At 46.9% G+C, this 12,500-nt stretch overlaps 2 protein-coding genes across 2 annotated transcripts in view; one reads left to right on the top strand and one right to left on the bottom strand.

The window, feature by feature from the left end:
• LOC307245682 (protein phosphatase 1 regulatory subunit 1C-like) overlaps positions 1 to 9,306 on the top strand; it is a gene marked incomplete at both ends in the record, with an annotated part of 13,216 nt that extends 3,910 nt beyond the window's left edge. Inside the window, 4 exons of the mRNA XM_080021329.1 lie at positions 6,566 to 6,646; positions 7,082 to 7,157; positions 7,927 to 8,073; positions 9,176 to 9,306. Coding sequence (XP_079877455.1) covers positions 6,566 to 6,646; positions 7,082 to 7,157; positions 7,927 to 8,073; positions 9,176 to 9,306 — 435 coding nt within the window. The remainder of the gene's footprint in view (positions 1 to 6,565; positions 6,647 to 7,081; positions 7,158 to 7,926; positions 8,074 to 9,175) is intronic.
• A 2,172-nt stretch (positions 9,307 to 11,478) lies between these two features.
• The window catches only part of pnmt (phenylethanolamine N-methyltransferase), a gene marked incomplete at both ends in the record, with an annotated part of 3,414 nt that continues 2,392 nt past the window's right edge, over positions 11,479 to 12,500 (bottom strand). The window contains one exon of the mRNA XM_080021328.1: positions 11,479 to 11,917. Coding sequence (XP_079877454.1) covers positions 11,479 to 11,917 — 439 coding nt within the window. The remainder of the gene's footprint in view (positions 11,918 to 12,500) is intronic.

Here is a 12,500-nt window from a genome sequence, read left to right as displayed (position 1 = left end):
GGGCTGCTCCCCCACTGCGTTCCCCTGCTGGTCATTAAGATGCTTGCTCAAGGGCACCGGGGGCAGTTTTAGTTGTCGTGTGAAGTCAGAGCCTGGACTGAATTCAGATGCTTTAAATTAAATATCCAAACCTGCTGTGAGCAGGTCATCAAATGGCTCATTGTGGCTCCCTATTGGATATTTAATACAAGAGATATTTCCTGATTCAGTTGTTTTAGCCTGTACCATGACTCACTCACTGATGAAAATATATAATAGAGGAAGCAGAGCCATCACAGCATGCTGCGTGACTCCACCTATCACAATATAAGCAATGGGATCGGCCTATTTCACAGCGAATAGTGATTAAAGAGCGGTGAGGTGAGGTCTTGGCAGAGGTGGACCATTCCTGGTTCATACATTAAAAGTCCTGCCATGTTTTTGCTCCACACGTGCATGTTGTCATCTGATTTCCCGCCCTGCCCCGCCCCGCCCCGCCCCGCCGCTGCACGGCTGGCTGTTCGTGTGTTTTTTTTAAGTCTAGTAATATTGCGCGTGTCTCGTCTCCAAATTGCACCAAATTTGACACTGCACGCCCTTGGGTCCCCAGCAATACATACGCCGAGTGTGAGGTAGATCGGATGAACGGTTGTCGAGATGATCCAAGGACAGACAGAGAATCCTGCCTTAATAGTTAGATGAGTTGCACCTCCAGGTTGTCCCCATTATCAAAGTCAAGATGGCTTATTCAAAATGCTTTCTGTCCATCTCTGATTCTCGGTGAATGAACCACATTGTTTGGTTCTGACTGGAGGCTATGTCATGAGGCTGAGGAAATGGAACCCACTTGCAGAGACCAAGCGGGAGGCAAAATAATGAAAATATAAATAAATAAGAAAAAAAGTCGGCGTGGGTCTGTCACGACTGAGCAAACAAGGTTAGAAAAACAAAAAGACACATCTGAAAACAATGAGTCCTGATCGGCTCAATCAGCACAGGAACACGCTGGTGAGAGCTCCCTCTGGTGGACAGGTGAGGGATAGCCCGACTCCTTCATACCACGGCTCAGGGTCTTGACTTTTGTAAGGAGATGCTCTTTAACCACCCTCAAGGAGCCACTATCAGGTTAAATGTCTGAATGAATTTATCATTTTGGGCTTGTGAGAAGATGGTTTGAAAAAATGAAAATAAAATTAAACCTTTTTTTACGGGCAGCAAGGGCAAAAAATTCAGCTCCGCCTCTTCTTCCTTCTACTACATTCCGCGATAGCTCTGTCCCGTCTCCCCTGCGTGACTTCACCTTCAAGGTCGCGGGCAACGTCAGATTTTCAGGTGGCCGTGGCTAATTACATGACAACAAAGGAGCCCGGCTGTAATTCTAAGTAAAAAGAAAAGATAATGAATTCTGAATCTAATTTCGGCATAATTTCCCCACACGTTAATTCACCGGGGATGCCGACCTGCAGGTTGCTCTTTAACGAACACCGAAGGCGGAGCAGTCGTCAACACCTTGTCATCGTCGTGGACGTTACAGACTTGATACCTCCCGAAAAAGCCGCTGAGCGCTCCGCCCCCTCCAAGCCAACCTGCCTCCGGCTGCGTCCCTTCCTGTCCAATGACGTACGAGGAGACGCTCAATGTCACGGCACAGTAACAGCACTGTACATTTAAATGAAACCAGGTCTGACCTCACAGCAGCTGGAGGCTAATGTATACAGAGAGAACATGAGGGGCAGAACAACCAGAGAGAGAGAGAAAGACAGAGAGAGAGAGAGACAGAGAGACAGGCACAGAGAGAAAGACAGAGAGAGAGACACAGAGAGAAAGAGAGAGCGAGAGACACAGAGAGAGACAGAGAGACAGAGAGAGAGACAGAGAGAGAGACTTTCAACAAATCCTTTATGTGTCTCCGTTATAACAGAGCATCAAGACAATTCAATAAAGTAAATAATAAATAATGCGAATGGTAATACATACCACCATACCTGTCCCCAAATGTCAACAAAACAGAGCGAGAGAGAGAGAGAGAGAGCGAGAGAGAGAGAGAAGCCTGTAATTAATCATATTCATTCATTTTTAGTATGAACGTGTCAGCTACAGTATATTTACCCAAAAGCCCAAAACAATTAATAAAACATATAAATAAAAATACTAAATAGGAATATACTAAAGCATACAGATACTGTGAGAGAACTAATCAAAATAGATGGACAGATGGACAGACGGACAGACGGATGATGGATGGATGACGGATGGATGGAGGATGGATGGATGGATGGATGGTGGACGGATGGATGGAGGATGGATGGATGGATGGATGGATGGAGGATGGATGGAGGATGGATGGATGGATGGATGGATGGATGGATGGAGGATGGATGGATGGATGGAGGATGGATGGAGGATGGATGGATGGATGGAGGATGGATGGATGATATATAGTGAGGGCGGAGGAGGGGGACAGGATCAAACACTGCAGGGAAGGAGACGAAGCGATTAGAGGCGAAACAGATTAACTGTCGACGCCTTAGGATAAAACCAAGGACGCCACGGAGCTGGTGACGTGGGCCAGGGACATCCACCCACCAGGGCCCAGTGGCGCGGGCGGGGCACGGAGCCCAGGCTGGGGCTATGCTGATGGAGGACCTGGAGAGGGGGTCATGCTGGAGTGTGAGCGGATGTTCTCGGCATTGAGAGATGCTGGAACATGCTGAAGTAAACCAGAAAACAACCTGATATCAAATTAAAGTGGTAATCCCTCTGTTTATTTCACACTCTACCTGTATTTCTTCCTCCTCCATCAGAACACACCACTGATCACCATCCAATGAACTGACACTTATTTTTTGTGCAGCCTTTCGTTGCACATTATTTCAATGTAACAACCCAGTTTATTATTTTCAAGGCGAAGCTCTGGCAACATGACATGACGGACAGATTTATGCTTTCCAGCTCCCAACTGCTCGTCTCCTCCTCTATCATCTACCTGTCTGTCTGTCTGTCTGTCTGTCTATCCATCTATCTATCTATGTGTCTGTCTATCTATCTGTCTGTCTGCCTGCCTGTCTGTCTCTCTGTCCGTCCGTCTGCCTGTCTGTCTATATGGATGGAGGCAGAGCAAGGACTGATCAGTCAAATTAAGCCGGGCGTGAGCGCTGACACAGTTCATGCTGCTCCTGCTCTTCTAGACTTAAAATTGTGCAAAACAATACAAACCAGGTCGGAGGCTGTAGACGACAGGATACCTCAGCATCATTTGCAGGTGATGATGAGCGACATTGCTTTTGTTATATAAATTACCGTGACTAGCGGATGGTCTGTGTCTAAAACGGGAAGCCGCCCACCTCGCGGAGGCAAAAACAAACCCAAACATGACGAGCCTGCATTTCAAACACTGCTGTGGCGTGATCACGTGCACACGCACACACACACACGCACGCACGCACACGTGCACACGCACACTGTCAGAAATTCAAGTTTAAAAAATCGAAAAGCAGCCACTTGTTGCTCCGAGTGGCTGCCTCGCCGTCTATTTACAAGTTGCGAAATCAACAGAATGAATGAACACGTTCATCAAATGGAAAATTGTCCGGAGATCAGAAAATAATAGAGGCGTAAGTGTCGTAAACAGCTTCCATATTTAAAGGGTTGGAGCTATTTAAAAAGGTGATTGTTATGTTAAGGTGTTCTGTCTGCGTACGGCGAGGGCCCTGGTTAATTGGACATCTAACGTTCACGCGGTGAGGATTATTTTATTGTAAAACAGTCAGCTCTTAATGCCATATCGCCTCGGCCAAAATTGACTGACATAATTTTTTTTTTTAACTTTTATCCTGAAATACTGAAATAGAATAACACTAAATAGCTTGAAAATGCAAAAAAAAAAAAAAATGATATGAAAAAATGTTCCTAAAATATCTTTTTTTTTTTAAATAATTATAATTTTTTTATTTGTTTGTTTATTATTCATTCGTTTGATTGTTTATTTTTGTATTTATTATTTATAAAATGTGTTTTTCTTATTCACTTATTTTCTTATGTTCTATTACTTATCTGAACCTGAAATCATAATCACAGTCCAGATGAACCTCAACATGCTGTCGTGCACCTTCCCTGTGAGATGAGAGTTTGGCGCGGTGGGGCTGCTGCGGGGGGCGACCCACCGGACGGTCGTCGTTAAAAACGTGTTGTCTCACGACGTCCGCATGACATCGTCCCCTTACATAACCCATCCTCTCCCGCTGAACCCACCAGCGCTTTCCTATTTGTCTCTGCAGCGGTTGTTTCTGCCGCCCCTTCAGCGGTGAAATCAGACGCCGGTTTTAATCTGCTCTCACACCCGAACCCTGACGCACAGGTCGGCCTAATCCGTCCCCGCGGCAGCCTCCCGTCTTAGCACTGTCGCCAAAGCCCGAATAACACGACTGGCGACAACACCGGGGGGATTTGGCCTCCGATTGGGGACAAAGACGTGAAAAAAAAAATAATAATAATAATAATAATTAAAACAAAAAACACAACACTCCGCGACGAGCTCAAATCCGCGACGAGAGCCGTGGATAATTGTCTTTGCCGCCTGTGGAGCAAAGATGTTGAATCCCATCAAGACGGGAGAGGAATGTCTCTTTATTGTCATTGTACAAGTAGGACACAACTGAACGTGTCCCCTGCCTGTGACACATCCTCCACCTGGGAGCAGTGGGCAGCCGCAGCGCCGCCGCCCGGGGAGGGACCGACCCCGGCTCCTTCGCCGGCACCTCGCTCGGGTGTCACCGACCCGAGTATTGACCACCGACACGCGTGCCTTTGGATGTCGGGAGGAAACCGTGCTCCACGTTTTACAAGCCGTGCAATTTGAGGTGGAGTTTTTAATCTCCCTGCATTTAGGCGGGTGACGTGGCCGGAGGGGCTTTCAGAGGGAGACCCGGTCACAAAATGTGCGGTGACTCAAATAGAATGAAAAATTAAGAGAAGAGTTCAACAAAGCTCAGAATGACTTTGTGAGACGGGTGCAGCTCGGGGGGTTTAACCCTGTGACGACATAATGATGGCATCATCAGAGGGTGAATAATAGGGCATAGCATTTTTAGGTGGAGGTCATTCTTCTCGACTCAGCTGAGGAAATGCTGCAAACCGGTGTTGTTTTTGTCGTAACATTGCTTTAGCATTTCCCCTTCGTCTGTGCAGGATGGAAACATGTGATTGCAGAAATCAAATTCTGATTTGTTCCTAATGAGCGCGAAACCTCATGACGATTGACGATACAGGTGTCAATATTAAAGAAAAGGGGCTTCCTGGTTATTTGTCATTTGGCATGAAAAATACATTTTGGAAACCCGGCGCGGCGGACGTGAAGTTCATCGTCGGTGTTGTTTGCTCCAAACCGACAGTCCAAGGTCAGACTGTTAGAATGAAAGTCATTGATCACATCCGTCGACTGATGGATAGAACGGCCTTGATGAAACCTAAAAAACCTAGAAAGAGAAACGAGCAGCGGAGGAGAAATGGCTCTGCTCCTTAAGATTTCCAAAGAGGATTCTGCCGGAGAGCAGACGTCGGGGCTTCCGAAAAAGAAAGGGGGGGGGGGGGTAATCAGATTACTGCCGAGCCGGAGGAGAAATTGTTTTGGAAAATGAAGAATAAAGGAAGGAGTGGCCCGGCCGTCCCCCAGCTCCTGGTTTATGATTAAATCCCGATTGACGACGGGAAATCTTCGAGCGCTGTTATGTAAATATCTGCCGGTCGCCCGGGAGGGAAAGGTCCCGAGCGTCCGGGGAGCGAGAGAGGCTGGAGGTCCAGGAAAAAGCACCCATGTCTCCACGGTGACACCTCCCTCCGCTGACGCCAAGTCACAGAGTCACGGCCACCCACTTTTAACCGAACAGTCGATGATATTGTTCGGCCAAACGCGCTCTAGTATACGCAGTAGTGGTTCTCAACGTGAGGTCCGGGGACCCCTCGGGGGTCCTTCCACAGATTCCAGTGGGTCCTCAGCTAAATGATTAGAAGTTAAACTTAAGTACAATCAGTCAAATCAGTTTTATTGTTTATCTGTTTCCATCTTGGTGTTGTGGCGGTCAGGCATCGTCATACTGTCACACAGTATCACTACATATACTGTATATACTGTACATATATATACTGTAAATGTGTATACTATGTATATATACACAGTGTATATATACTGTACATATGTATACTGTATCGATATACAGTGTATATATACATTATATATGTACAGAATACAGTATATATACTGTACATATAGACATGATATATAAATTATATGTGTACAGTATATAATCTGTAAATATTTGTACAACTTTCAGGCAAAGTTATAGATGTGCAAAGTTACTGAAAATGTATGAATCAGTTAACGCACGCACACACACACAAACACACACACTACACTCACACGTACACACACACACAGACAAACACAACCACACAAACAAACACACACACACACACACGCAGACAAACACACACACACACACACACCTGCACACACACACACACAGACAAACAAACATGCATTTATTATTTGGTTCATTAATAGTTTTATATCTCTCTCTCTCTCTCCTAGATTCGGCGTCGGAGGCCGACTCCGGCCACGCTGTTCCGACTGAACGACCCCCCGTCCCCAGAGGAGGAGGTTGGGTGTCAGGTCTGAATCTGTGTCCACGTCGTGGCTCAAGGCTCTGATCGCTTTGAAAGCGGGACCAGAACGTTGCGTGACCTCGTCTCATTGTTCTCCCGCTCTGACAAAAAAAATGAGCCATTGGAAAAAATAAAAAGAATAGTAAATAACAAATAATTTTAAAAGATGTGGTTCCATTTGTAAAAACTCCAGCAAATATCTTTTTAAGGTTTTCGTCATATAAAAGTGGGAGATTAAGGTATGGATTTTAACATCAGAAAACATTCACATCAGATTTTGTTTAAGCAAATTAGTGGGTCAATTATTTTCAACATGCTGTCTTCAAAATCAGTTAAGGGACGATTATATGGACTGATAATTGGTATCATGCATCCCCACTGAGAACCTTCTCACCTCAAAATATGTTGGTCATGTTTTTTTTTGTCTTTTTGTCTTTTTCAGTGGGTTTTGGGAGAGAACGGAGCCCGTAAAGCCAAACTGGTTAACGCATCAGTTTACCAGCCACCGTCACTCAAAGGTACCTGCTCTGTCCGGGGCAGTGGTTCTCAACCTGGAGTTTGATATATACATATATACTGTATATATAAATAAATATATATATATATATATATATATATATATATATATATATATATATATATATATATATATATATATATATAAATGCTTTTTATTATGTAACCAAGGAGTGAAAATGATAAAACAGGAGACCTAAATTCTGTGTTGCCCTCACCACCAACCACTCTATATCTGTTTGGATTTGGTGTCAATCCCAAAAAACTCTAGTGAGATGTGTGTGTGTGTGTGTGTGTGTGTGTGTGTGTGTGTGTGTGTGTGTGTGTGTGTGTGTGTGTTTGGTGAGATTAGTTGCAGAGACAGCTGTGTGTCTGTCCTGGATCATCCTGGATTATCGGATGGATTCACAGCTGTGGCATGGACACACACACAAACACACATGCGCCCACTCCAAAATCACACACACACGCACACAAACACACACACACACACGTGTGCATGTGCACATAATAATTTGTTATTAATGTTTGCGTATATTTACATGTGTACTGTACACCTGCAGTACAACTGTGACCTTAGATACACACACGCACGCACGCACACACACACACACAAACACACACACAAACACACACTCACACACACACACACACACACACACACACTACATAATCTTAATAACGTGATTTGTGCATCTTCTGATTAACCTGTTTTTAGTTAAACTACTAACATATTGCTCTCTCTCTCTTTCTCTCTCTGTCTCCCTCCAGCTGTCCAGAGAATGGCCCAGGCCCACTTGCAGTCCGTGGTGTCGGGCCCCTGCGGCTCCGTGGAGAGGGAGGAGCCGTCGTCCGAGGAGGAGGTGGAGAGGGAGGGAGCAGAGCATCTCTCTGCGATGGGCGCGGCCCCGGAGACAGGTGAGCGTCCCAATGACGCCCTGTTCCGTGGATGTGGGCGCACACAAGGGCAGAGGCAGCGCTGTCAGACAACTTGACGGCGCCACGAGCTCCCAGGCCCTTGTACGGACGCCTACTTGCGCGGGCCCGTTTCAGCAGCCAGTCCCTCCTGCCACGCCCGCTTTTCTGCGCTCCCTCCGCCCCCCGTGCATCCACCTGTTGGGCTCGACTCCTCTTTCCAAACGGGGGACTGGAGCTCGCTCACTAATCATGCCCACGTTTGCCGTACACCTTTCTGGAGCGATGAGGATGGAGCAAAAAAATGAAATCCAATTAAATCTCAGAGGTGTCCGTCACAAAAAACTATAAAAAGGATTGTGTTAAAAAATGTGAAAACCTGGAAAACAAAGGCTGCATGTTGTACTCAAATAAATACGATCAGCAAACCAGCCTATAACAAAGAAACACATAGACGCTTTCTGAGGCTTTAAAGATTATTAACTCAGACTAATCTTGGCTTAATTTAACTAATCTAAAATTTCGCAAATTTACAGTAAGGCGGATCTGGTGCTTTTCCACCGCCGTGCTGTGCGGCGGAACCCGTGAACTGAAACCCACAGCGCTTTGGGTCCCCACACCGACGACTGAGCCGGCGCCCTGCTTGTCTCCCGGTCTGGTCGAGCACCAGCGCGGCGACATCTGGGCCACGGACCACGCACGATCGGAGCCGTCTCCATAATTGCCGGCATTCTCTTCGCCGCGTCTTTGCGCCCCTGTTGCGCGGTGAAAAAAACCCCCCAAAAAACACCAATTAAATTGGTTTGGGTCGGATACCGGGGCGTAGCGTGCCACTGGGAAAGTGCTCCTCCGTTCTGAATCCCGTCCACAGAGGGCCGACCTTGTCTTACCCCCTCCCAAGATTCTGGTCCAACCTACTATACCAGATGGATCAGATTTTCGTTTGTTTGGCCCCTCACCTGGAGCTTACGTGTTTGATCCACGTTGGACCTGGAGGACGCGTTGTTATTGTTGTTATTGTTGTTATTGTTGTTATTGTTGTTATTGTTGCTGTGCTCCTTTCACGCTCTGCAGAGACACCGCTTTGCTCTGATGTCCTCCTCAGACCTTCCGGGAGACGGAGACCCGGCGGCGTTCAACTCGCCCACGACGGCGGCGTCCGGCGGGCAAAGCTCCGACCTCTGCGCCGGCACCCACTGTCGCCACGGCAACGAGGGGGAAGCGGAGGGAGAATGACGGCGCGAGAAGAAGGGGAGAAACTGAAACTGATTCCCATTTCGACTCAGTAAAAGGAACTGAAGGGTAGTCTGACGAGTGTTGAAGGGCAGGCACAGTGTGTGTGTGTGTGTGTGTGTGTGTGTGTTTGTGTGTATCTGTGTGTTCGTGTCAATGCGTGTGTGTGTGCTACAGTTTGTGCGTGTGGGGAAGAGGGGGAGTCGAGGTGAGATCAGAGGGTTTGATGCTTTTCCTGAGGTCGGAGCAGCCGAGTCGTCAGAGGAAAAAGGTTGGAATGGACGAGCCCCGCCCGCTTTGATTTTGAAATGCAAGCCACGTCCGACGGGCGCCGACCCGTCAAGGACACTGCGAGGGAAGGGCCAGGACTCCTGACAGCAGCACTTTTCTCCGAAGCGAATAAATAGGTTTTCTAAAGTTTGCACGATCCGAGTTCCGCAAAGTGAAACTGTTTCCTGATTTATATATTACCAAATTGAGGGGTCAGTGGAGGAAACAGGTTTGGGAAGCCCCGATATATGGCATGCATAGTGCTGCTCCAACATGGAATCCTTCAATTCAGAGCTGTGTGATAGGGGAGAATGTATTATAATACAACCTTAGTGAATTTTAAACGATACATCGGCTTATGGATTCCAAAATCCCGCAGCGAAGGCTCCGGCTGAACTCTGGGACGGGTCGTTGTGAGGCCCGGGACCACTTTGCAAATGAAATGATAAAAGATGAAAACTTCCTCAAATAGCTTTGACCTGGATAGAGCTCTCTCCGATATCTTCCCATCGTTATGTCCGCTACTAAAATTGCGCTGAGTAGTGGAAATGCCACACTGCGAGAGGTACAACCATTTAGTAGCTCTCACAGTGCGGCGTGCTCATACTGGTTGACAATTTTGGAAATGACAGAAGACAACCTGACCCAAACCAGAGTTCCTTTCTTTCTTTTTTCTTTCTTTCTTTCTTTCTTTCTTTCTTTCTTTTCTGGATGTTTTGGTGACCCGTCGATCGTGATAATGTGCACATTGCATGATAAATGAGGCCCTCGTGTGGGGAATCTCGTTCAGTTCAATCATACTTAACCCTGAATATTTTTTTCGTGCCATCTACCAAGTTTATTGTCTGTGTTCATTTGCTAATAAAATCACGTGGCGGATGATGCTTCTGTGAGTTTGTTGGGTTTCTATTAAATTTAAAAAAAAAATTAAGAATAAAAAAAAGCAGCCAATAAACAGCACATCACAGCCTGTAGCGAGATTCCAACATTTTTTTTTTTAATAACAACATAATTAATCACTTAATCATCGAAGGGCTCTGCTGCCACCTAGTGTCCTCAGCGACAATTACACCATGGTGTCACCAGATATCAGTCAACATGGACGTACAGTGCAGTACAGTCAGGTGAGTTTGGTGGTTTGTTTGGTAAGAAAGGGGAATTTTACATCATTTTACCTTTACGTTCAATTCAAGTTAGGAGGCTTTAAAATAAAATACTGGAAAGGTACGGTGGCGGAGTTGAAGGTGTGTGGAACCATGCGCCACACGGGAGCATCGTTTCAGTTCAGGAAGGAAGGGTCAAAAAGAGCTTTTAAAATGTTTACTCATCATTTTTATTTCAGTCAAATCAGAATCAACAAAAGTGCTATTTCTACCACGAGGCCTATTAGACCCATGACTAATGCTACGACTTAATCATAACAATAATGATAAATGTATATGTTCCTGTTTCATGTTATGATTTATCATGTCTTCCATTCATTTTTCATTTTTCTCATTTTTCTCAAAATACTTTTTTATTTTACAGCAGCTGTTCAGGCTGATGCCACCTCCACCCCCCCTTCTTCAAACCCCCTGGAGCTCCACCCATCCCTCCATTCCTTCACCCCTCCACCCCTCCATCCCTTCACTCCTCCACACCTTTGCTCCTTCATCCCTTCACTCCTCCACTCCTTCACCCCCTCATCCCTTCACTCCTTCATCCCTTCACCCCTCCATCCCTTTATCCCTTCACTCCTTCATCCCTTCCCCCCTTCACTCCTCCACTTCTTCACTCCTCCACTCCACTCCTTCATCCCTTCATCCCTTCCCCCCTTCACTCCTCCACTTCTTCACTCCTCCACTCCACTCCTCTACTCCTCCACTCCTCCACTCCACTCCTTCATCCCTTCACCCTTTCACCACTTCAGTCCTTCCTCGCTTTTACGAAAAACACCCCTGTCACGTCGTCCACCCCCACCCTCATGTCCTGGGGCAGCGTGTACACCTCCAGCCGGATCAGGGTGTAGCCGCTCTCCCTCAGGCTGGCGCACACCTGGGCCTCGTCCAGGGGCACCACGGGTATCCTCACCCCGGGGCCCCCGAAGTAGTAGCTCTCCCCCAGGGCCCCGATGAGGAGCAGGTGGCCCCCGCTTCGCAGCAGGCCCCGGATGTGGCCCAGGGCCCGGGTGAAGGCCGCCAGGTCGGGGCTGACGCTCTCCAGGCAGAAGCAGGACACCAGGCAGTCGGCCCCCTCCGAGGGGAGGGCCTCAGGGACCAGGGGCTGGGGCCGGTGCACGTCGATGTACAGGACGTCCGAGACCACGCCGCGCAGCCTGGCCGCCTTCTCCGTCCAGGCCGCGGTTCTGGGGACGTACGCAGCACAGTGGGTGAGCTCTGCGTGGCTTCCTTTAAGACAGTCTGCTGATGTGACAGGTAGAGGTCAGTCATCTGATAAAACATGTCGGTTTCTCACGGTGTGGTCCGAGGACCCGACAGAGGTCCATGGTACACATCTGATTTGTCAAAGTTGTACAAATTGTGTCTTGGATCACTCTCCCCCAAAATTGTGCTTTATCTGAGCGGAGCTTAGTAAATATATTTTGCGGAAAAAACAAACAAACATGTAAATCAATCAAATTACAGTACATACATTATGCTGTACATTATTCGGTATAATAATAATTTCGCTGCAGCTTGGATGCCAAATGCCACAATTTGGAAAGCTCTGCCCTACACAAATAAAATACATATGGGTCAATGGACTATTCACCCTCGTTTTTTTCTTCAGTGCCCTTCATTAGTGTTATTTACTCCCGCGTTGGTTCGGTCATTTAGTTCAACTTGTCGAGTGGTTTCGAGGACCTAGTCATTGCTTTCTCAATTTATTGTACATGCTGCTTTTGGAAAGAAAGAAGAAAAAAAAAAAGACATTTTAGCCGGACCCCC

Source organism: Zeus faber (assembly GCF_960531495.2).
Source record: "Zeus faber genome assembly, chromosome: 20".
Classification (NCBI taxonomy): Eukaryota; Metazoa; Chordata; class Actinopteri; order Zeiformes; family Zeidae; genus Zeus; species Zeus faber.
Note: the sequence above shows the minus strand (reverse complement) of the source record. Positions and strands in the feature narration are given on the sequence as shown.